A 24,962-nucleotide genomic window follows, 5' to 3' on the forward strand; every position below is an offset into this window, starting at 1 on the left:
GATGGTGTCAAGAATCAGGACCCAGGCAGATGATTGGCCCTCCCAAGGCAGCCACCCCAGAATATTCATTAACAATTCTATTTGGGGGTCTGGGAGGGGGAGGAAGAGACCAGAGTCCTGCAGACCCTGTGCCCTGTCATCTGACCGCTAAGGCCCAGAATGGGACGTGGTGGGTGGGAAGGGATGACAGAGACCTGCGTAGGGGAGACACTGGGGCGGGCATGTCGAGCCGAGGAGGTTCCTGGGACGTGTGTGGTTTTCCCATTCCCTGACAGCGGTGCCAGGAGAGCGGAGGCGGTGGTGTTACGTGAAGTAACGCTTCTTCTGAGGCACAGATGGAAAAGTCACTTTTATTTTAGGCCCGGTGCTTTTCCTCCCCTGCCTTCCCCCAAAGCATTAGCTCCAACCCCAGAGAACCACCCGGAGGGATGCTTCCAGACTAGGCCTCTAAACAGAGCCCAGAAGCTCGGGGCTGTTAGCACTGGCATTTAAAAAGGCCCAGGGCCCCGATGCTCCCCTGGGGAATCGCCTCCAACGACTGTGCTGTGGGTGTGGAGAAACTGAGTTAGGGAGTCGGAGCTAGCAGCCTTGCGTCTGAGTTTTGCTCTGTGTCAGCTGTCCGGAAAACCCCCATTCGGGACACAGCGCTCAGGAAAAGCTGAGCGCATGGTCTAGTTATGGGCAGTATTCATTATGGGCTCTCGGGCGCCTGTCGTCGCTTAACCAATTTCCAGTGCTGTTGACTGGGCCTGATGGATCCCGAGGCAGCCCAGGCCCCTTGCTCTGAAACCTCTCCTGACCCTTCAGCCTGGGTGAAGCTCTGGTGTGGAGTCATTACCCGGTCAGGGCGGGGACGGGGGATCGTGCCGGGCTCCAGGTTTGAAGCTGGGGACACCTGTGCTGAGGCTCCCAAGGGGTTTTAAAGCAGCTGATGCCCCTGCACGGGCTGAGGAGGGGGTGCCAGGGTGGCCGTGTCCTGCACCCTCCGGGGTCCTACACTGCTGGCAGGCTCTTCCCCCCCAGCTGGGCCTCCAGGGCCTCACCCTGGGCCGATTCTCTTTGCACACGCATCATCCCTCCCTGGAAAGTCCATGGGTCCGCTCACACATGCGTGTGCGTACGTGCACAGTCCCCCAAGGGCCCTGGTAAACAGTTCTCTCTCTCTCTCTCTAGTGGAATCTCATTGTGTTTTGCAGACTTCATTCTTCTCAGCTCGTTTGTGAAGCAGGCAAAGGGTATCATTACTCTTACTTGTTAAGTTGCCCAAGAGGAAAAAAAAACAAACGAGAAAGTTTTTCCTCCTCCAAGAGTCTAATTACTTGTTGGGTGAGCCCCGACCCATATACATTTCTAACGAGAGAGACACCTGATGCCAGCAGAAGAGATGTCCTTGGACGGGGTTCAGAGACCCTCTGCTGACCGTTCCCCTGGCGGCTGGCTCTGCAGCCGTACCACACTGTTGCCAGAACTTCTCAACAAGTTGAGGATGCTCTATTTCTTGACTTGAGTCACTGGGCATGCCATGCTCTTTCATGCTTCTCTGCCTTTGTCATTTCTGTCCCTTTGCTGGGTGTGTGCTTCCTTTCCCGGTACCTGTGCCATGTTCCCCCACCCCCTCCCCCCACCCGCACCCCACCATCACCCCCAGCCTCCAGTGAACTTCCCCTCCTCTGAGCAGGCTCTGCACCTTTTCATGGGCTTTGCTTTTGAATACACTGCCCTGTATTTATTCACCTGCCTGGCTCCCCTACCTCCTAGATGGTGAGCTCCCTGAGGTCGAGGTCTCCCCCCGGGGCGCCTGGCATGGTTCCAGCACATGGGGGGATCCACTGAGGGAACTCTTACCCCCAGAATGGCGAACGGTCAAGCACGCGCTGCTAAGGCGCTGCTACCCGGTGTCCGAGTTCTTGGTTCTGACGCATCTGTCATTGTCAACATCTGTCAGCATTCCTGACGTGGCCAGCTCATCTTACGTCTGGTCTGCAGTTTCCCTCTTACTGCGGTACTACTCCGTCAGGTTTGTTTAGGACTCTGTCCAGTCATTCATTCATTCAGCTTCCCCGCCCCCACACCAGCCACGCCTCCAGGTGCTGGGTGTGCAGATCGGGCCCTGCCCTCATGGAATTTACATTCTAATGGGGAGACAAGGACAAGAAACAAGTAAATCAATCAGTAAGAAGCGGTAGAGGAAGGACAGCGTGGAGACCTGGACGACGCCTCTTGGTGGGGTGTGGAGAGGTCACAAAGCAAAGAGCGTGTGGGAGGCAGACAGGATTGCAGCCATCTTGGGGAAATAGGATCCTCCACAGTGGTTTTTGTTTTTCTAGTTTCCTGGTTCTGAAAAATGCCCTTAAGTAGTCTGACAGAAGAAAAGCCCCGAGTACATAAGGTTTTCCTCCATTGTTGGTGGGGTCTGATTACCGTTCTGTCAAGAGACAATGGGACTTGGAGCTCACGCTGGCTGTGGAGACACGTCCCAGGCTGCCCCAGGCTGCGGGGAGTGCCCTGGGCTGGAATGGTGGGCCTGGGAACACCCAGCTGTTGCTGCAAGGGCAGTGTCAAGTCAGCAGGAGGCTCAGAGCTGGCCTCAGCCCTTAGTGGCGAAGGGCCCAGGGCCCCAGGGCCGCTGAGACTAGTGTCTTCCACGTCTTGCAGTTCTGAGGCCTCTGGTTTAGGTCTCTTCATCTGGCTCAGCTCTGGGCAGCTCAGCACCCTGATGGCTGCCTGATGGAGCTGGTCAGGGCGCCATCACCCCAGGGCCCTTGCACTTCAAGGTGGCCAGAGCTTGAAGACAGGAGAATGAACGACCAGGTTCCCAAAGCTGGTTGCTTGATTCCCCCAGAAAACACCTGCGGTGCCAGAAAAGGCAGAAACGGGTCTCCTTGAGCCAGGGACTGTCGCGCTCAGCTCTCCCATGGAAGTAGTGCACCTGTGCCCCTTTGCCCTCCCTAACCCTCTGCCCTCCCTTGACCTGACAGATGGAGACAAGCGCTGGTGGTGCCCCTCGCTGCAGGAAGTCATGGAAGCATTTCACAGCCTGGGAGCCCGCAGCCCGGCTCTGGGCCTGGAGGGGCCCTGTCAGTCCAGGGAGAGGTGAGTGCTTCCGCTTCCACATTTGTTCAACACTGTGGATCTCACCTCCAGCCCATGGGCTTGTATACATTAGACATGGGCAGGTTTTTCCATCTCAGTTACACCTATGTCAAAATGTTAAAAAAACAAAACGAAATATTACCCAAAAAAGAGAGAGGCATTCTTCTCAACATGTATTCATGCTAAGGAAGATTAAAGTATTTCCTATTATGGGTGGGGGTGGGAGGGAAGAAAAAATCATCAAGTATTTCCTATTCTATAAAGGTAATATAACATGACAGCCATTCATCGTACAAAACTGTCCATCCCATTATTGTTTGTGGTCCACATCCTCGGCTCCGTAAGGATTTATAAGTTAGAAAAAGGGAAGATTTTCTCTGATTAGTATATGAGATTATGTGCATTTGCGGGGGGGAGTAAAAAATATTTCCCAAACTCGGGCTCTAGCCCCCATGGGGCAGCAGAGGAGGGACTGTGGAACAACCACAACACAAGTACTGTGGGTATGGGCATCACAGCACAAATGGCGACTGTTCCGATAAATGACCGTGCTCCCAGCTTCGGGGGGAAAGAAGAACCAGGCACGGGTGAGTTTGGCTGCTTTGGCCGACATCTGTTCCTGCACCTCGGTGACTCAGAGCCCTCACTGCTCCTCCTCTTCCAGGACATGTCCCAGTCTCTCTGGTTTACCTCCAAGCCTCAATTTTGGCCCATTACCTAATGTCAACTCATGGCCAGCAAGGCACAATGTTGCATGTAATTTCCACAATGGCCAGTTTTGTTTTGTGGGTGCCCCCTTTGTGCACTGGGCTGGGTTGCTGGGTTGTAGGGGGGTACTAATTTGCGTACGCATTGTCCCTGCCCTCTAGGAAGAGAGCCATACAATACGTAAGTGACTATTGTTGGGTGGACAGTGATTAGGTCTGCCTTGTAAAAGTGTCACATATTATAAACTTGTTCTACAAATTGTAATACATTCAAACTCCTTCTTGACAATTCTTTGAGAAGACATAACAGGGTGTTTAGAGCCCCGGACAGGCTGTTGTGGGAGCCAGCCCCTCCTCCAGCCTGGTGACAATCTTTTGGCCCCAGGAGGAGCAGGGACCCTTCCCCTCGCTGCGGTGGGCAGGCAGGTGTTCCTACACAGGGAAGACTGAAGCTTTCTTAAGAACCTGTTCCACGACTGTGTTTAGTAATTGTCTGCCAAACCAAACCAGACCAAACCACACTCGCTCTGCTATAAATACCCCACGCATGTGCCAGCCTGCCTCGCTCCTGCCCCTCTCCCTTCCCGCCAAGTTCCACATCTGGGGTAACAAGCCACTTGCCTCTTCCCCAACACAGAGCTGCAATCACACCGCCTTCTAGAATGAGACGGGGGAAGAATTACACTTAGAAAAACAAATGCGGCTGGGGGGCCTGTGGGGTTCAGAAGAGCTATTTCTTACTGTTCTGATGAGCACTTGGTGTCCACCTGGAAAGTGAGAGTTGCCACTGCAGGCAGAGGCATATAACCACCCAATTTACTCAGCGCTCTGCAAAGAGCCACTTTCTCCCCCGCCCTTCTCCCTTCCCCCAGGATTTGAGGGCTTCCTGCTCCTTATGCGTCAGGACAAACCCATCCTCTCTCTGGAACTATGGCTGTGTAGATTTGCCGCCACGAATACTTGGGAACACAAACCCCAGCACTCAGACTTCCAGCTTGACCGGGCAGCTCGCCCTGTGTAAGAGGAAGGCAAATCCGCGGGGTCCCAGAGTGTTGTCAGAGCTGCGTGGTCACATCACCAGACGTGCTGCTTGGACACCCTGCCTCTTCCCTTGGGCCTCCCACTGCTGGCACTGTTTGCCCACTGGCCAACAGGAGCCAGAACTGGCCGACAGGAGCTGGCCAATGGAGGACTCAGAACTGGTCGACAGGAGCTGGCCAATGGCTTCAGGGCTGATTTTCTTCTTGTGGCCCTCTAAGAACAGGCTGGGGCCACCTGCCCAGTCACTTAGCCTGCGGAGGCTTTTTTGCCTGAACACAGCCTCTTCTTGAAAGGCAAACAGATATAGCCTGGAGACCCCTCCAATGACCTCCCTGAAATGTGGGGTAGCAGAGATGTTTGGGTGGGTTCCCCGGGCTGCTGGCGGGCTGCTGCAGGCGGGGAGGCTCCAGGAGTTATAGGGTTGGAAGAGAGCTCTTCTAGACTATTCTGGAAGCACTGTGAGGATGCTGGCATCTCTCCACCAGGGGTATGGCATCCTTCATAGACACATGGACCACAGGAGGAACGTCAGGGCGGGGTGCCTTCTCATAACTGTCTTCCTTGTCCTGTTCCTGACCAAGCTCAAGTTCATCCCATGCCAGCTGGCTCCATGTCACCCACTGCTCTGTTGACTTCCAGGGATGTCCCAGTCTAGCGCTCTCCAACAGAAAAGATGCCCTGGGGCTCCTCCAGGGCACCCACAGAGCCCTCATATTGGCCAAGGTTGGAAATGAGGGGTTGAGATGTCTCTGCACATGACCCCACAACTGGACTGTCTTTTTAGTTTCTATGAGAGAGACTGGTCCTTCTTTCACCATTTGTTCCTAATCTCAGATTTCCCTGAAACCCATCACCATCTCATCGAATGCCTCAAGATCTCCTTTCAGAAAGCTGCAGCCCTTCTGCCGCTGGACCGTGCGATGTCCACCTTGTTGCAAACACAGCAGCCCTCTGCCCAGTGACGAGGCTGGGGAGGGAGGAACCAGTAGTATCTGCGGGGGCACAAGGGCGGAAGAGGGACCAGAGCGTGAACACCAACCAGGAAGCAGAAGCAAGAGCTTGAGGGGGCTTATGCCACATGGCAACGCAGACACTCTCCATCACGGGCCCCAATCTCACCTCAGAAGGCAGGAAGGTCCTTGGTCACTGACGGCTGGTCTTCCAAGGCTGCTCCCAGGTTACAAAGCCCAGCTGAAAGTCCCAGTCAGATACACAGGACTGGCCGCCAAACTGCCATAGCCTGGTGCCGGAAACCTTCATCCACTCGGTTCTCTGAAAGGGCAGCCTGATGCAGAGGCCAAGGGGTAACTAAATGACAGTTAATCCATTGAAAGGGTATCCTGTCCAGTGTGGGGGAGGCTGGTCCCTGGCCATCTCAGGACAGTGTAATTCGACGCGGGTAAAATGTACTTCTCCCTGCCCATTAGCTCAGCATCGATTCCCCTTCACTTCATTGACCTCGGCTCATGGAGCCTGGACAGGTCCAGTCTAGTTCAGCAGTACAAGCCTAGGGGACAGTACCCCCCTCGTAGCCTGCATGGTGGGGCCCGGACCCCTGGGCACCTTGAGGATGGCTCCCCGCTCCCGAGGTGGCCACGCACATACACTTCTTACCATCCTCCTGCTGAGAATGTCAGCATACTGGACAGACAGTAACTTTGGTATGGCTTTCAACCCTTAGGGAAAACAAATCTAGAAACTAGACTAGAAGTCAGTGACATGCCCCTCTTAAGATTACTTGTGAGTGTAGAACAGTGTCGTCGTAACCCAAACTCCAGCTCCAGGGTGCTGGCCACAGGCTGAGCCCTAACCCAGCCAGCAGAGGGTCGGGGCTGAGCGGCAGGGGTGGGACAGGTGAAGCGCTTTGTTCATGGAGTCCAGTGGTGGGACGTCACCTCGCTTTTAACCTGCTGAGTCCAGGAGGGGAGCGGGGTTGCTAGGCTGTGAATGCCTGTGCTCCGTGGCCTCCTGCTTGGAGCATGGGGATGGAGGCCTGGGCATCAGTGGATGCCACATCCCAGAATAGCGGGCACAGATGCAGACGGTTCAATCAAGTGGTTTCTCAGAGCCTCAGAAAGGTGGGGGATAGAGGACCTTGCTCTATTGCTTGCTGTTCCCAGGGAGAGGCGGTCCAGGGAAACGCTGGATCACACGCCGGGAGGCTGTCAGCCCTCTCCGCTTGTCACAGACACACTTGCCTCCCCAGCTCACGTTTTCCACACTCCTGCTGCCTCTGGCAGCACCAAACCATCTGCAAGCCCATTCCTCTTCAGCGGAGGCACAGTCCGTTCTGGGCCTGCCCCCACCCTTGGGGAAGTCTGAAAGTATTCCCACTCGTGCTTCTGGCCCCCACACCTGCTCACAGGCTGGAGCAGACCAGAATGCCCCACCTGCACGGACCCGGGCCCAGCAGGTGCCCAAGTGTGCACACAGCCTCACCCACTCCCTGGCCCTAATAAATGCTGAACTCCGGAAGAACGGCCAGAGTCCATTCCTCACCCCCTCACCCCCTCTCCCTCCCCTGCCGTCGGTGTGCGGGCACCGATTTCCCCGATTCCCCGGGTGCCCTTCTCCCCCTCCGAGAAGCAGCACCAGTGCCAAGTAAAGAAGAGCAGAGACTTCCCTGGAGCACACAGGAATGGAGTGCTCCCCCTTTGTCAGCGGTCAGGCGGCCACCCTGGAGGCTGCTATGGTCAGTGGTGTTGCTGTCCTCCACGCCTCCATTTGTGGAGAGCCCACTGTTCTCAGAAACTCCAAACCAGCTGGTAAGAGTGGAGAAGAGGACAAGACAGCACAGGGAGCCCTGTCATAAGCTCACACCAACAGTATCCAACAATCAACAGTGTGCATTTGACCAGAGAGAGAATCGTTTAGTGAGACCCATCCTGCTCTGTGCTCTATCCAGTGAGCATGCGTCTGGAAAGTTTTTGCAAGGGTGGGGCAGCTCTGCTGTCCGCTGGTGCCCCTCTCACAGGAAGGATCTTGCCACCCTGAGTACGGCTCTAGTCTTTAAGGAGGTTATTGTTTTAATACGACTCTACACTCTAACTTCATCTGGCCTCAACCAGATTCGTTTTGCACTGGGGAAAACTGGCCATGCTAGGCTAATTGCTAGGCAGCATGTTAGTGTGAGACCTTGGCAGGGGTTCTCAAAGATCATTTTTACTCTGAACTTCCCCATATTACCTGCTGACTTTGGAAACTAGCCCCCACGTAAGCTAATACCACGTGGTGCACTTTTCAGTGCATCAAAGAGTCACCATCCCTGTATGGACAAAGAACTTTCTTGAGAAAGACCCTTTTGGGGCAATGGAATATGATTTTCTGGCCTTCGAGTCCCAGAAAGTAAAGCCTGAGGCCTGGCTGGAATGGTAGCAGTTGGGAGCCAGCCCCCAGGGATCCCCACCTCCTGGCGTTCTTCCCCTTGTGTGGCTCTCACTCCCACGCGGAGTCTGGATGGCCTGTGTGGACTGTAGAGATCAGGAGGAGTGATGGGATGTCGTTCCCAAGACCAGGTTATAAAGGCTATGGCTTCAGTCTCTGGCATTTTCCCCCTCTCTCAGATCGCTCGCTTTGGGGGAAGCTGGCTGTGGGGTTGAGGAAGCCTGTGGTGAGCCCCCCATGGTAGGGACCTGGAGGTCTGCTGGTGGGCACACGAGTGAGCTTGGAAGCAGTTCCTCCAGCCCATTCTGGGCTGCAATGACAGCAGCCCTGCCCCCAAAATTTTGGAGGCAACCTCCCAAGAAACCCTGAGCCAGAGCGACCCCGCTAAGCTGCTCCTGGATTCCTGACTCTCAGAAACTGCATGACATAATAAATATTTGTTGTTTTTAAGCCTCTGTATGTTGGGGTGACTTGTCATGCAGCCGTAGATGGCCAGCATGAGTGTCCCAGGCTGAATGGCCCATCCCCGGGCTCTCTGCTCTTGAGCGACGGCAGGGCCCCTCTCTGCCTCAGTTCTCCCCTTGCGCCCACCTCCTCTCGTGCCCTTCCCTTTGTTTGTGTCTTAGAGTGCTTGAAAACGACCTCAGCCTGAGCTGGAGTCAGCAGCAGGACAGCCCCCCAGAGACGGCCTTGGACAGTAGCCTGAACTACATCTGTAAGGTGAGTCCGACACCCACTTCTGCTCACCATGCTGACCTGCTCGGCAGGTGCACGTGGTAGGTACCACGGAGCACCCACAGTGTGCTCGGCGCCGCTGCAGGCACCACGCCAGCTGCCAGGACTGATGCTGCAGAAAGCTCATGGTCCCCACGAGCGGGCCTGCCACCCGAGCACCCCGTGGGGGGCTTGACTCTGGGCCTTGCCGCTTGTTTTTCTCAGCCGCTGCCCAGCCCAGCCACGGCCACGGCCACGGCCACGGCCACGGCCACGGGAGGCTCATGGTGCCATCCCCTCCTGCCTGCCCCATCCCCGGGGAGGCCCTCCCGCCCCTAGCACTCTCTCCTCCCTCCAGTTCCTGGCACTGTGTGCCCTAGCCCAGCCAGCGGCCTACACCGACGGGGAGCTCTTGAACCTGATCGAGCTGCTGTGCCGAGCTGGCCTAGACGCAGGGCTCCGCCTGCTGCCCAAGACCGATCTTCAGCAGCTTCTGCTCCTGCTCCTTGAGAACATCCGCGAGTGGCCAGGGAAGGTACCATGAGCCCCCAAGCCAAAGCCCAAGCCCAAGCCCTAGCCTCCGCTTCAAGGTCCTGAGCCTCCTCACACGGCCTCATCACTAGGGACTGAAGTTGCACCTCGAGTGCACTCAGTGGGAAGAGCAGGCTTGGAGGTCACCAGGATGCCAGGGAACGTTCCCACCAGTCCCTGGACTTCATGACTGCCCCCCCACCTCACTGGCTTCCCCCTCCCCCGCACCCGCACCCGCACCCGTAAGCAGGCTGGTGGGGAGGTCAGGGTGGAAGGCGGGCCCTCCCGCAGCCCACCCCGCAGCCCACCCTGCCGCCTGCCGTCCCCACAGCTCCAGCAGCTGTGCCGCACCCTGAGCAAGGTGTCAGATCACCACCACAACCTGCTGGCACTCGTGCAGTTCTTCTTGGACGTGACCTCGCGGAGCAGGTGGGTGCCCCTCCACCTCTGCCTCCTCCCTCTGATACTCATCCCTTCCCCTGAGACATGGTGGGGTGTGGGGATCCAGAATCCTCCCCATCAGTCCCAACAAACCTCCCCCTCCTGCCCAATCTCTAAAACCCAGGAGAAAGAACTAAAAATACAACTCACTAATGAGTTCATTACGAAAGGAAAAAAAGCCTAATTTTCTTAACATGGTCTTATTAGCAAAACAATTGCCTTATACAATTAGCTTCTAACTGCAGCACCGCCCCCTCCTCCTACCCCCTGCCTGCTGCTTCCCAGTCCTTGGTAGAGGGTTCCTTCGTGTCACTCAGACCTCAGCTGCATTATGTCCCCTACTCCTCCCCTACCCCTCTCCCCAACTCTCATCACCCTGCTTTATTTTCTGCACAGCATGGCTTTCTGCCAGAAATTATCTTACTGTTTGTTCCTTATTTATGGTGCCTCTCCTCCATGTTCCCTCCAGGAGAGCAGGTTCCTTAGTGGAGTCACTCCCATATCCCCCAGGATCCAGAACAGTGCCTGACACGCTGTTGGCACTCTGTTAATTCTTTTCAAATGAATGAAGGAGGTGAACAAACTCCACCCACAGGGAGATGAGGCCCATTCACTGGACGGGCCCCACCCAGTCTCTCCTCTCCTCCTTCCTTCCCCCACTTTAGGCCACAGCCATAGGGATTCCTTGCCCTTCCTGGAGCAGAGCATTCCTCATCTCTCCTCTCCTAACACCGGAACGATGGCCCTCCCCACCCTTCCAACCAGACCTGTCTTGGGGCCCTTCAGGAAGACCCCCCAGCCTTCACAGGCACGTCCACAGTAACCCTCCACTGGGGCCATTCCCCGGCATCTCCCTCCCCAGAGGCGGCTTCTGGAAGCAGGCTTGGCATTCCATTCAGACCCGTATCCCAGGGCCCACCTGGGCACAGTCACCCTGAGCTCAGCTTCAGTCCTGACACGGAGAGTTCAGGCTCTTGTCTGTGAATAAAGAGAGAAGGCTTCTCCACAGTCCTGAAAGGAAAGTTGTTGCTCTGTATTTGAAAGAACTGGGCTTCTAGAAGCTCTGTCCGAGGCCTTTAAGTGTGAACACTAAAGCAGTGCCTCAGTGGGCGCCATCTGCACTAAGCCCAGACGTCTCATGGGACTTCTTCCCATATGACTGAAGAGGATGAAGGCTGACCTCTGCCTCCAGGCTCCCTGCTCAGCCCCAAACAGCTAGTCCACTGTGTCTCAGAGCCAGAAATTGTAGTCTTAGAGGTCTCTCCCAACCCCAGCCCATTTTGCCTGTTCATCCTAAATCCTGTCCATTCTGACTTTCAAATCCCAAATCTTTGCTTGTGGCTGCCTGTCCATCTTAGCTCCGTGAAAACAGGTACCTGTCTGGGTCTCAGCCACCTCTGTCCCACCTGCTCCTGCTTTCATGTCCTGTCTCTCACCTGGATGGATGGTGGCCATGGCATTCTGTCTCCTCCTCCCTCAAAGTCTGTCCGCTCCGTGGATACATGGGATTATCGTGTCTCTGCCTTACCTTGCACACCAGGTCCAGATGCCTCCAGGGCCCATGTTGTCCAGCCTCAATTTCCCGTTTGCTCCCAACAGGCCACATTACTGGTACTTACTTTTCTTACTTTCTTTTCTTTCTTTCTTTTTTGTTTTAAAGTAGGCTCCATGCCTAACGTGGGGCTTGAACTCACGACCCTAAGATTAAGAGTTGCATGCTCTACGGAGGGACCCAGCCAGGCACCCCTGTCTGTCTCACTTTCATGTATATATACACGTGTGTGTACGTGTGCATACGTATATGTATGTGTATGATGAACTGCATTCATTTTCATGGTGTGTAGTGTTCCCTCGTGCACACACAACCAGTTCCCTATCCTGGGTATTCATCCGGGGTACAAGCTTTGCACATCAATGCGAATATTTCTATAGAATAAACTCTGAAGTGAAATTGAAGTCCTAAGGTATGTACATTTAAAATTTGGCCTCCAAAAAAAGCTGTATCAATTAATAGTACCGCCAATGGGCGTGAAAATGTCTGTTTCTCCACTGTGTATTCTCAGTTTTGTTTTTAAGTTTTAGTCAATCTGGTAAGTGAAAAATGTGATCCCATGGTTCTGATTTTTATTTCTCTGACTGCCAGTGAAATTGAGAATCTTTTCATATGCTTATTGGCCTTTTGTGTTTCTCTTATTGTAAATTATATCTTGATGCTTCTTGCCCATTTTCTATGGGGCAATTAATCTTATTAATGTATCGATAATTGCTTATTAGTCTGTTTCAGTGCTGTATTTTCTTCTAAGTCTATACATCGTCCCTTTTTTTTTTTTTTTTTGCACATCATCCTTTTTAAACCTTTGTGCATGATATCTCTCGGCGAACTAAGGTTTTGGGTCTTTTGAAATTTTATTTTAGAATAGATTTACTTTACAGAAAAGTTATGTGGATAGTATAGAGAGTTGATTCTAATTGAATCTATCTTAAAAAGAAAAGCCTTCCCCACCCCAAGATCACAAAAATATTATGTTCTATTTCTCTCAGTACTTACATTAACTTTGTTACTATTGGTTCTTAATCCCATCTGGAATCTATTCTTCAAAGATAAGAGACAGGGATCTAACTTGATTTTTTCCACCTCTGAAGAGCCAGTGGGGCCAACACCAACTTTTTTTTTCCTCTTCATAATCCACCTTTCCCAGCAGATTTGAGACTATCTTCATCGTATCCTAGATGTATGATGTCATTCTTCTGTTAATTGAGTCAAACTGATTTCAGGGATCCATGTCTTTTACAGGGTGTCTTTGTAACTCCAGAGCTCTTGCTAAGTGTTCCTTAAATGCCGGGAGTGAATATAATAGAACAGCCTCGCCTCGGTTTTTTGGTTTTTTTTTTAAGATTTTATTTATTTATCTGAGAGAGAGCAAGAGGGAGAGAGATCACAGGAGAGGGAGAGAGAGAAGCAGACCCACTGCTGAGCAAGGAGCCTGAAGCAGGCCCCGATCCCAGGACCCCGAGATCATGACCCAAGCTGAAGGCAGGCCACCGACAGAGCCACCCAGGGGCTCCCTCACCTCACTTTCAAACAGACACATCAACTAGAGTGGTAATTCTTGCCACCAGCTTTGCGAAGAAAGAGGGATGGGTATTATCTATTTGTTTACTTAGAAATTTTAGGTTACTTTTCTAAATAGATAAAGCATTCAAATAGAACAAAATTCAAAAGGCCCCAGGGAACACCTATTTGAAAGTGTGCCCCTACCCCTGCCAGCCACCTAGCCTGCCTCCATTTCTCATCTGGGCTTCTGTGTATGCTCTCTCTGCCCTTCTTTTCACTTCAGGGTATGTTTTGGCATTCATTCTGAATTGGATCCGAAAGAGCTTCTAATTCGTCTTTACAGCCTCACTGAATTCACTGTGGTCTTCAGCCAGCCACCCCCCGCCCCCCCGCCCCATGCTCCCCGTGGTGGCCGTGTTGGAGGAGCTTGCTGGGGGCTGCCCCACTGGGCTCAGTGCCCAGACTGACCCCAGGAAGGAGGGTGTACTGTTGTGCATTCTGTCACATTCTTAGTCTACTGACTGGTTAAGCACAAAGCGAGAACTTCCACCAACATTTGTGTGAGGCACACACCCCCCCCCGCCCCCGACCTTGTTGACCAAGACTTCGGGGGTGCACTGTAAATTTAAGGCACAGTTGAGCTCAACCATGAGAAATGAAAGTAGATACTTAGAGCAAACCATTTGAAATGGGGCCAATGGGAAGATTTTCCCTTGGAGGAGAGTCTGTCTTGGGACCCTGGCCCCTCTCTGGGAGCTTCAGGGAGCTGGGGCAGGGAACAGGGGGGACTCGGCCCTCCAGCTTCTACAGAGGCCGAGGGCGGCTCTCACTCCCCTGAAAGCTGTTGTGCGCAGACTCCAGGACTCGCTTCCTTCACCACTCGCGAATGTTTATTAAATATCGCGCATGCTGTTTCACTGCGGCCTCCAACGTAGAGGGGAAGATGGAACCGGCTTGAGCAGGCTGCCGGATCCGCCTGATTCTGACCAGCAAGGAGCAGCGGGCTGCCCAAGTCCAAGCGCACGAGCCCTGGGAGGAGCTGGCCTTCAGAGGCTCCAGGTCTTTGCACACTGGGGATGAGAGCCATGGTACGTGCAGGCGCCCCAAAGCTTTCCCCAAGTCCTTGTTTTCCTTCGTGGTCCATGCTGCTGGGGGCAGGGCTGCTCGCTCCCCACCGGGCAGGGCCAAGGGCTGCACCATAGTGGGGTCTTATGCCCACCCCGCCCACCCCCAGCTCTGTGCAGGCCCTAGACCAGTTCATTCTCTCCCAGCCCATCTGCCCCTGCTGCCTTCCTGTCCTGGCTCCTTCCTCCACCACCACTCCCTTCCTGTGTGCCACCACATGTGGCCTGTCCCTCCGTGGGCCCCTGGTCCCTTCTGGCCGGCCAGGACCCACTCACTCTGAACGGCCGGCCGGCCTCCTTGGGCCCTCAGCAGATTCCAGACGTCATCAGGCTTCCTGGTGCTGAATTTCTACTCCAGCAAACAGCACTGTCCCTTCTTTCTCTACTGTCTGACTGCCAGCCACCCACACACCTAGGGGACCCACAACTCACCTCCTTGCTTTTCTCCTGACCTCACCTCCCATACTCAGGACCGCAACAGTCCTGCCGCTTCCAGGCCTTCTGCAGTCGTTCCCTTATTCCTATACCTTTCACTTTTTGCTCACTACTGGCTCTTCCTCAGCAAATACATGTGCTCGTGTGTCTCCTACCTTAGAACAGCAGTTTGGCCGCCACCCCCCTCCTCCAGCTCCTACTACACCTCTCAGTTTCCCTTCCCCTGCTCTCGCTTGCTCCATTCACCTGAAACAGGCATTCTGAACCCTGCCCACCCTGGACACATGGTGGATTCTTCAGAGTTCAGAGTGTCAGAGGGAGTTCTCACCTGAGGAAACAGACATTTCTCAGGCTCTGGGGGTGGGCAGGGTCAGAATATTCTAGAAAGAGGCAGCTACAGTCCAAAAACCTCAAAATTTTAGTAGGTCTCAAAATCTGGAGGAACAGAGGCAAGATGAAGATCACGTCTAAGGGTCGAGGGGCCATGCTGGAGCCGAGAAGGCAGTAGAGAAAAAGTGGGTCCGATGAAGCCAGGAGGGTGAGGGGCTGTGGCCGAAGAGGGTCTGGCTCACCTTTACGAGTGGGTGCACACATAAGGGTGACAGGAGTGACCTAAAGAGCCAGGAGTAGAGGGGACGCACCTCATGTGGCGCTCTGGCCAAACCGCCTTACCACCACTGACCTAAGTGGCCCTTCCTCAGGAATAAGCTTATCGTTTTCTTCTTGGCTTCACAAGATCATTCTCCCGACTCCCCTCTCCTTCTTTGGCCCATCCTTCTCCGTCGCCATCATCCAGTTCCTTCCTCCAAGGAATTAAGCTCGCGGCTGCTCCTCAAGCCTCAGTGTGCCTGGGGGTTCTGCCCCAGTCTCTCTCCTCTGGTCACTCTGCACACTCTGGGGGAGCTTTCCAGGCTGGGCACTGCGGCGCTCTGTCCATTTGACCCCGCTTCAGGACTCTGGTGGCCCCGCCCCAGCTGCTGAGCGTCGCCCTGCCAGCCCACCCCAGGAACTGCCTTTGCTGAACACGGTTACCTTACCTGAGATTAGGTGCCTTTTATGGGAGCAGCCCAGTGCTGGGGGCACGAAGGCCTGCCCCTCTGCCTCGATCCGGAATGTCTCTGAAGGACCTTGCCAGCCCCAGAGGTCCTTGCGGGGTCAGCCGAGGGCTTTGCTGCGACTGCGTTCCAACCTGGCTTTCCCCTTTGGGCCAGACCTGCTTCCTTCGTCCCTACAGGGGGTCATCCCAAGAGCACCCGTCTCCCCTTCTCCCTGCATACTCACCTCCGCTTCAAAGTCCACCTCCTGGGGAACTCGACCTGAGACCCCGTCTCGTCCACATCCACATCCACGGCTACGTGCCAGGGGCTCCCGCATCAACACCTGTGGCCGGACTTCTCTGCTAAGCGCCAGATCTGCGTGGACAAGTATTTCAGGTTTAGCATGTGTGGATCAGAAGTCACCACCTTCTGGGGAGGACCACCTTCTGTCTTCTATGGCCCCATGATGGTATCAGCACCTGCCCACCACCTAAAGCCTGAGAGTCGGGGGTCACCTCGTGTCCCCTCGAGCTTCTCCCCAACAATAGCCACCTCTCCCATCATCCTCGCACAGTTCCAGCTCTTACCGCAGAGCCCCTGGATTGCTACCTCCTTCCAGGCTATCCCCCGTCTGACGCACGCCTACACTGTCCACCAGCGTCACCTCCCTTCAGATGCGCAGCCGGCCAAGTCACTCCTTTGCTTCTTTAAAGTCCCTCGGGCTTCTGTCCTCCGGATGAATTTCAAACAGTGGCATACTAGGCGTCTGTGCCTTCTTTCCCAATCCTACCTTATCACCCTTCCTAGTGTCCCCGGCAGGTAGCCACCCCAGCTCAGGATTTGTCTTGGAACCTTTCACCATCTTCCCTTTTCCCTCTCCTCCTCTTTGCTTGGTCAATACTTCTTCGCCCTCAAGACTGGGCTCGGACCAAGGCAACTCTCCCGAGAGACCTCCTGACACAGGACCCTGGTTGTCAGCACCTTTGGCTAACCCCCTGGACTGTGGGCCTCTTGAGGGAGGAGCTGTGACTTCGCTCTCTGGGCCCTTGGAGCCTGGCATGGAGGAGGGACTCGTGCACCTGCTCACGGAGCAGTTGCTTCTGGAAGGCAGATCTCAAAGAGCCTAGAGCTGGTTTTATAGGAGCCAACTCCAAACAGAGAGACGGCTCAGGCAGGGGGTGCAGTAACACTTTGAATGTGGATTGCAAATGAACCCGCTAAGGAGAAAGAAGGAAGTATCTAAAGGCTGCCAGGGGCTGCACCCAGAGCTCGAGCACTATCTCGGATTTTAAAAGATACGGAAGATGGAAAGTAGGACGCAAAAACAAGGCAGATGGACAAACAGCAAGGACTGGTGTTAGCACCCGTGGGGAAAACTGAGGCCCATAGGAGGGGCTTCTGCAAAGTTGTTTTTGAAGCAAGGAATGTTGTTTTGGGCTGGCAGTGAAATATTGACACTGATGAAGAGAGAGCAACACTACGTAATTCCTATTTTGCTTCTCTTCGCTTTGTCGAGGAGCATAATTTTTCATCTGGACTCCACAAATCCTCAAAGGGACTTGAAGCCTTAGACAGCACGGGGAGAGACAGTGTGGCAGCATCCAGCTGTGCGGAATGGGTTTAAGTCCCCTGTGGTACAAGGACGTCCCCCCCACCCCGTCCCCCTCAGTCCTGGGAGAGGAGCAGAGGGGGTCCCCTGAGTCCACGGAGACCTCCAGAGGTGGGGAGGGAGGGTGCAGAAGGACCATGGCGGGCTTGAGGCGCCCCCACATCATTCCCCAGGGACGGTTTGTGAGCACATAGAAAAGGAAGCTCTGCTTTCTAGGATTCCTGAGAATAAATCATACCCGACTAGCCTCATTTATGTTTGACAGGCCAACCAGAATAGTACTCTGGAGAGGACCGTCTGGGTTTCTGTAAGGCGCTGGGTAGAGACTACCGTCTATCCTGAGGACAACATGAGAAATGTGGGCTGAGCGACTGATGCGAAGTAGCCGGGCTCCTCGTCACAAGGTGCTGCTGGCCGGCAGAGTCCTCCTGGAGGGCAGGCCCCCGGGGCCCCCAGAGTCTTCTCTTCACTGACAGGTTGGTCAGGGCAGACCCAGTGTCTCAGATGAGGCCATTAATGGAACAATAGTCAGACTCACATATGACCTGAATACAACTGACAGGGAATGAAAGATCCCCGAAGATCTGCACAAACCATACTGACAGTCTGAGAGGAAAAGAGAGACCCAGCTGCACAGTTCACAACAGGATCTGGGAAATGGGATTTGACAGCAGGACGTGTGAGAAAGACTTTGGGCCCAGTCTGCGATCTGCCTGGCATGGCGGGGCAGCCAGGAAGAGGAGCGTCAGGGCCAGATCCGAGCACCTCCCTGACGAGAGTGCTGACAACCCCCAGGGCCTTCAGAGGACCCAACCCACAGCGGCAAAACGTTCTCAAAGAGAGAAGAGTATGGACGTGGCATACATAGAGAAGAGATAGTTGTGGGAAATAACGGCCACCTCCCTCAGGTCCATGGAGGGCCTAATTAAATGGACAAATATGCGGGTATTAGATGGCGTGACATTTTTTTTTTTTTAAGTAAGCTCTACGCCCAGCATGGGACTTGAACTCATGACTTAGAGCGCTGAAATCAGGGGCTCCTGGGTGGCACAGCGGTTAAGCGTCTGCCTTCGGCTCAGGGTGTGATCCCGGTGTTATGGGATCGAGCCCCACATCAGGCTCCTCCGCTGTGAGCCTGCTTCTTCCTCTCCCACTCCCCCTGCCTGTGTTTCCTCTCTTGCTGGCTGTGTCTGTCTCTGTCAAATAAATAAAATCTTTAAAAAAAAAAAAAAAAGAACCCTGAAATCAAGAATCACATGCTCTACCAACTGAGCCAGTCAGGCGCCGCCTAGATCAGGTGACTTTTAAGATGTGTTCTAAGCCTGAAGTTCTACGGATTTCATCGGAATGCCAGAAAAAAAGAAAGGGAAGTAGGAGGATAAAGAGGATGGGAGCTGGGTTGTAATTGTTCATATGAACTTTATTTACCAAGTACTAGTAACCTTTTTATTTATATGATATCCATGCAGGAAAGGACACGTCGGTGCACTTTGAAAAAGGGACCGTCTGTGTAACGACCGCTACATCATAGGGCAGACCATCACCCGCTCCCCAGAAGCCCCCTCGAGCCCCTCCCAGGCATTCCCTCTACAAAGAAAACCACTTCCCTGACTTCCATCCCATCGCTTCGTTCTGCCTGGTTTTGAACCTGTGCATAAACGGGATCCTGCTCAGTGTTTGTTCTCTCTGGGGTCCGGCTCCCTCGGCATAGCGTCAACACTTTGTGGGAGTCATCCACATAGACGTGAGCTCTTGCGCATGGATCCTTCATGTTGCCGTGCGGTGGTCCCTGTAAGGATCTGTGGCTGCACGGAGCAAGCCCCCCCTCACAAGGGTCCCAGTATGTGTGCTGATGACGGGGCCGACTCCCAAGGAGGTTGCCCTGAGCTCTGAGCCAGGCCCTGGTTCTTCCTGCCTGGGTAGGATATGCTGTCGTTCAGGGTAGGCTCCAAGTGAAGGACTGGGGGCGGGGTGGGGGGAGGCAGTGGCGGGAGGGGTGGCCGTGATGCCCGAGAGGCAGCGTGGACGGTCCCTCAGATGCCCTGAGGCAGGGGGTTGGGCAGCATTTCCACAGCGGAACAGGCCCCAGTTGTTGCTTCCTGGACTGCCCTAGAGACATGGAAAAGGCAGCTCACGCCTTTGGCCAGATGCCTGATGGCCTTTTAGGGTAGTCCAGCCTTGGCAGGGCCCGGTTCCCCTCCGAACAAGTGAAGGCGAGGGGCACCAGAGGGGGCTGCGCCGACCAGGGTCGTTGTCCGGACATCCTAGCGCCCTCCCTGGTTAGTGCCTCTGCCTTCCCCCCGAGTTCGTGCAGGGGGCCTGGCGCCTGCCTGGGCTGCCCCTTGCAGGAGCTGGAGGGAAGGCTGGAGGCTGGGAAGCAGAGTGCCTGCATTCCCCTTCCCAGCTCTGCTGTGGATTTGGAAAAGTCATTTCCAGATTTCGCAGTGCTTTAAGGCTCCTCTAAGCGGTAATCCAGTGTCCTGATCTTACAGAGGCCCGTGGGGGGGGAGGGGGGGCTGAGGCAGAGGCCTGGCCTAGGGTGAGCACGGAGAGCTGGAGCTTGTTTCCTTATATGACAGTGGCTGGGATGGCTCCAGTGCCTTCTGCGTCCTCCTTTGTCCGTCTGGTTTGAGTTCCGGGGAGGCCTTGCCGGGTGGGGTCAGGCAGCTTCTAGGAGAGGAAGAGCCCCTGGCCGACCTCGGCTGTGCCCACGGGCCCCTTTGCTTGCCCCCTGCACAGTTTGGGTGTTATTTGGGGTGAGTCTGTGCGTTTTCTCCTCCGTAGTGTAGGGTCTCAGTCTAAAATTAAAAAGCTGTCCTGTCCCCTGTCCCCATGTCCCAGAGAGCACAGGAGACTGTTTAAAAGGCAGGGGGGAGGTGGCTGTCAGAATGAAAGGCAGTAGGCAGGCAGGGACAGCCAGGGGGAGCATGCCACCCTCAGATGTGGGTTCCTTTTCATCCATTCACCCGGTCCTTCTTCTGGTGCTTTTCTTCTTTTCTGGACAGCAGCCTGTCCTGACCCACCCAGCCTGCTCCTTCCCTTCTGGAACCACCCGGCTCTGCTCCGCTGGCCTGCCAGCACCCCCACCCCCAGGTTGGCCCCTCCCCGCCCTCTGCAGGGTAAAGGAGCTCCCACACAGGCCTGGGTTTTGGATTAATGAAGCCCAGATGCAGGACTTCTGACTCTGGCTACAAGTTAGCTTTGGAGCGGCAGCACAGAGGGGCCATTTACCTCCCACTGTGTTCCTGGGCCAGCTGCTGCTGGGGCTCCCGGGGAACAGCTGGAGAGCAGGTCCTGCCTGCCAATGAGATGGAAGCCATGCGGGGTGTGTGGGGGTGTGTGGTGTGGCCAGGGCTCCGGGAGAAAACGGAGGGTGGGGCTCTGGGTGAGGGGCGAGGGTCTGGCTGCGCTCACAGAGTCTGGTGTGGGGAATGCTGCGGGACTCCTGTTTTCTATCCCATGGGGCTAAAAGAGGCTGCCTCTCTGCAGGTCTTAGAAGGTCAGGTGGGGACACTGAGGTGCTCCCCGGACAGGGGTCAAGGCTAAAGGGAGACAGGGCCCGGGAGGGCCCCGTGCTGGTTCATGTCAGGTGTTCCTGATCAAGAATAGACCAGGGATGGCTGGCCCCTCCCTGGGTTGCCAGATAAAATAGAAACATTGCAGGGGGGAATGTATGCTAAGAAAACGACTCTTTGTTTTTCAATAAGAAATTCTAATTTAACTGGGCATCCTGTATTTTTACTGGCTAAGTCTAGCAATCCTGTCTCCCCCTCCACCTGAATTTCTTCTTGAAGTAATAGTTTTACCGAACTGCAACATACAAACAGAAGAGAACACAGACCATCGGCGCATAGCTCAGTGGATTGCGTCAAGTGGAACACGTGTGAGACCAACACTCAGAGCAAGAATTGCAACATGAGCAGAACCTGCCGGTCCCCCCCCCAGTCCCCCCAGCAGGCTTCCAAAAGCTGCCATTTGGCCACTTTTGTACTTTACAGAAATTGAATCATGCACGTGTATTCTTTTGTACGTGGCTTCTTTCGCATGACACTGTGAAGATCCTCGGGGCCTTTGGATATCGTTTCAGCTCACTGTCATTGAGTAGGACTGAGTCGTATAGATGGAGCCCAATCTGGATATGCGTTCTCATGGTGTGTTCAACGTGCACTTCCCCCATGTGTGCGCGCGCGCATCGGTACCTAGGCGTAGGACTGCTAGGTCATGGAGTGAGCACACGTTCATCTGTAGTTGATCTTGCGAAGCAGTTTCTCAAAGTGGGTGTACAATTCAAACCCCCACCTGCTGTGCGTGAGCCTCTCTGTGGGCCCACACCCTCACCAGCACTGTGCATTTCCCCCTTTTCCATGTTCTCCTTTCTGATGGATGGTGGTACCGTCTGCTGCTGCTTTTTTTCTCTTTTTAATCAAGAGCTTGTTGCTTTGTTGATCCCTCTGTCTTGACGAAATGCTAAGAAAATCAGCAAGGCCCCTGGTTGCGGTACCAGCCCACCCCGCCTCACAGGAACTTGGAGGAGACATTCCTACCCCAGTGGCTACTCCAGTTCCCCATTCCTACCCCACTTCCCTCCATCACGTGAGACCTGGACGGCAGCAGGCCTCGCCCTGGGGAAGTTGCAGTGGAGACTGGACCACCAAGCCCGGAAGTGGCCAGGCTGGATCCTGCCTCCCCAAAGTCCTTGCTTAGCATTTCCTGGGGTGGCCTGTGGCAGACCATTCCCGATGTCCGGTCCTTCAGTTCTTGTGGTGTCATTCCAGTGGTATGGGTGAGGGTGGCTGTGGGGGTCCCTCCAGCAGTGCTGTGACCTGAGGGCATTTCTCCTCTAAGGAGCTCTTTCCAGCCCAAGCGTCTTCCTTCACGTTCCTTATGTTTCCTCTAGCTTCCGGACCTCTCTTTTGCTTCCTCTGATGGTAGCTCTGATTTCTGATGCAGACAGAAACTAGTGACTATGGCCACATCACGGTCTGTGCCAGGGGCTGATGTCTGCTGCCCAAGGGGGGAGCCACAGTGTATGGAGGTGCAAGAGAGATGCAACCCTCTTGGTGGAGATGAGCTGTGGCAGGGAGCGTGGGCAGAGGAGGGGCCCTCAACCCCTCTTCCCGTCACCCCCTCCAGCCTCCTCAGACACTGCCACCCTAGGCTCATGCTCTGGTCTCCACTCCCCTCCTCTCTTCTCTTTATGCTCACTTTGGTCCTCAGTCTAGCGTCTGAAATGCCCATCAGAGGTCTTCAGTCCCTAAGGGAAGAGATACTAGCCCTACGAGTGAATCAGTGAATCGGTTAAGACTAGTTAATGCTAAACTCAGAAGCCCAGCCCAAACTGACTGAAGCCAAAGGCACTTTATTGGCCCACATGACCAACTGACCTACTGAAAGGTCCAGGGTCTGGGGCTTCAGGCACAGCAGGCTCTGGGTGTTGTCAGAGCTCTGGCCCTGTTCTCTGTCTCTGCTTGCTTCATCCTCCAAGCTCTCCCACGAGGAGGCAGGGTGGTCACCAGCACGTGTAGGATCAGCTCCTGCCAGATCAGTGGCCCTGCTGGGAAGGCACTCACTCTGCTGATAATTCCAACCAGGGCACCTCTAAGCGGCTCCATCACTCAGACTCTCATGGGCCAGGCCTGAGCGAGCAGCTTCTCCAAAGGAAAGTTGATGCCGGGTGAACAAAAACCAAGCCCCACTTTCCACTACCCTACGTGGGCTGAAAGACTCTAATGCTGCAAAGCACAGAAAAGGCAAAGGTCTGTGCAAAAGCAGTTGAACGTTCCTTATCTCTGTGTCCACAGGTAAGTACAGATACTCAGAAAGACCAACTAAGAAGAAAAACACTGCTGAGCCAGCCTCTGAAATTACCAATGATTTTATTTTCCTTTCGCTTATTTTTTAACTCTGCCATCATGTTTTATTGCTTCTAAAATCAATGATAAATACTATAAACCAGAGGAGCGGGGCAAAGTACTCCAGACAGCACGCCTCTCCCATGCTGGCAGCTTGGAGCGCACCCTGCTGCCACGTGCACTTCCAGCCCACCGGCTCTCAGAGCGTCCCAGCCCTCAGCCCTCTCTCTCCTTCCCTCACAGGCAACTTCGAAGCCAGCTCAGCCTCGTGGTCATTGCCCAGATGCTGGACCAGCAAGAGACACTCCCTCTCTGGCAAGAGAAGGCCCAGGTGAGTCTTGGCCTCAGCCGGGCAGCATCCCCTGGGCCCAGGAAGCCCGTGGGTGAGCAGAGGGCTCCCCCTGAGGCCTGCCTGCTCCTGCGGCTTTTCCCGAAGGTTGGGAGCCTCGGGCCAGGAGAGCCAAGTCGAGTGTGAACTTTTCATTCATATCCTTGCGTTCCGCAATTACTCTTCTGTATGCCTACTGTGTGCCAGGCACTGAGGCTAGATCAGTGAGCTGGGGGGCATATGGTACTTGGTTTTTTTTTTTTTTCAGTTGTGGTAAAATATGCATGACATTACATTTACCGTTTTAACATTTTGGTTTTTGGTTTTTGTTTTTTTTACACCATCATGACAATGTTAAGTGTAGAGTTCAACCATTTCGAAGCGTACCATTCAGTGGCTCTGAGCACATTCACAATGCTGTGCAGCCATCACCACCACCCACCTCCAGAACTTTCTCATCCTCCCAAATAAAAACTCCATACCGATTAAACGCTAATTCCCATTCTCTCTCCTTCCCCGGCCCCCGCTTATATTACTTTTTATAGGTGGGAAAAACACAGTGAAAGTGAAAACAAACACTATACAGTTAAAACTACTCACTCCCAGTGCCTCCTCTCCTTTTCCAGTGTTAGGCATTCTTGGGGCAGCAAGAAAAGCAGAGCTCTGTTTCCTTTCCCCATTCCCCTTCTCTCCAGAAAGCTCTGACCACAGCCTCCGCAGCTCAGGGCCCTGGGGGCAGCATGGGTCCCAGCCAGCCCAAAGACGGGTGGCAGAGGGGTGGAGCATGGCCTCACCCTTACCCCCCAGAAGCCCCCTGGGATCCCAGAATAGTTGCTGGGTACAGCCGAGCCCTCCAGCTCGGCAACACGAGAGACACAAGGCAGTCCCTGTGAAGGGCTGAGTGCCTCTGTTCGAAGGGATGTACTCGGGAAACATGCGTAACCCCTTGCCCAAAGTGCTGAGAGAACATTCCAGCACATCCCGGGGCAGGCTGGGCAGTATCGCTGAGTCTGCAATGCCGGGATTGCAGGGCGGGAGCTCAGAAAGCTGACTGGTTGTGTTGGCTTTTCCGAGTGGGCTCGGCCTGGCTTTTGCCCCGGCTGCCCTCTTTGCTGTAAATACTTTCTCCTGAGGACTTACCCTGGCCGGGGCTTCCTGTCATGCTAGTTCCTGCTGAAACGTCACCTCCCCTCTGAGGCCTTTCCTAACCACCCAAACCAAAGTCCCCTGGCACCTCACCCTGTTTTAAAGGACTTATGTTTCCCTCCTAATATTTTCTTATTTATTTGGTCAGGGTCTGTGTTCACACACACACACACACACACACACACACACACACACACACACACACCCCAGCAGCTCCTTGAGGGCAGGACCAAATCCTTTCTGCCCGTTGGCACCTAGCACAGTTCCTGGCACACACGGGGACTCCGCGTGTACTTATGGAGTGAACGAGCCTGAGGCTGAGCCCCTGGAGTGTTGCAAGCGGAGGTTCCCTTTCCCCCGAGACCTAGGGAGGGGTGAGGGAGGGAGTGGCCCACACTGGGGTCTCTTCACACAGGTGAAAGCCTGATGACAGAGTGTCTCTGTGAAGGAGGAGAGACCACACAG

The 24,962-nt window shown here is 54.5% G+C and overlaps 1 protein-coding gene across 6 annotated transcripts in view; it reads left to right on the forward strand.

Annotated features, from left to right (window-relative positions):
• Window positions 1–24,962, forward strand: part of FAM178B (family with sequence similarity 178 member B) — a 117,067-nt gene that overhangs the window by 71,887 nt on the left and 20,218 nt on the right. For 2 of the 6 annotated variants that reach the window (XM_034659027.1, XM_034659028.1), the window contains 5 exons: window positions 2,979–3,093; window positions 8,852–8,945; window positions 9,298–9,474; window positions 9,802–9,899; window positions 23,267–23,354. In XM_034659027.1, the coding sequence (XP_034514918.1) occupies window positions 2,979–3,093; window positions 8,852–8,945; window positions 9,298–9,474; window positions 9,802–9,899; window positions 23,267–23,354 (572 nt within the window). Of the gene's footprint in view, window positions 1–2,978; window positions 3,094–8,851; window positions 8,946–9,297; window positions 9,475–9,801; window positions 9,900–13,849; window positions 14,055–19,618; window positions 19,639–19,764; window positions 19,928–22,950; window positions 22,973–23,266; window positions 23,355–24,962 lie in introns of those variants that run through there. The other 4 variants (XM_034659029.1, XM_034659031.1, XM_034659030.1 and 1 more) reach the window with 4 other exon arrangements.

This window comes from Ailuropoda melanoleuca, chromosome 4 (genome assembly GCF_002007445.2).
Source record: "Ailuropoda melanoleuca isolate Jingjing chromosome 4, ASM200744v2, whole genome shotgun sequence".
Taxonomy (NCBI): Eukaryota; Metazoa; Chordata; class Mammalia; order Carnivora; family Ursidae; genus Ailuropoda; species Ailuropoda melanoleuca.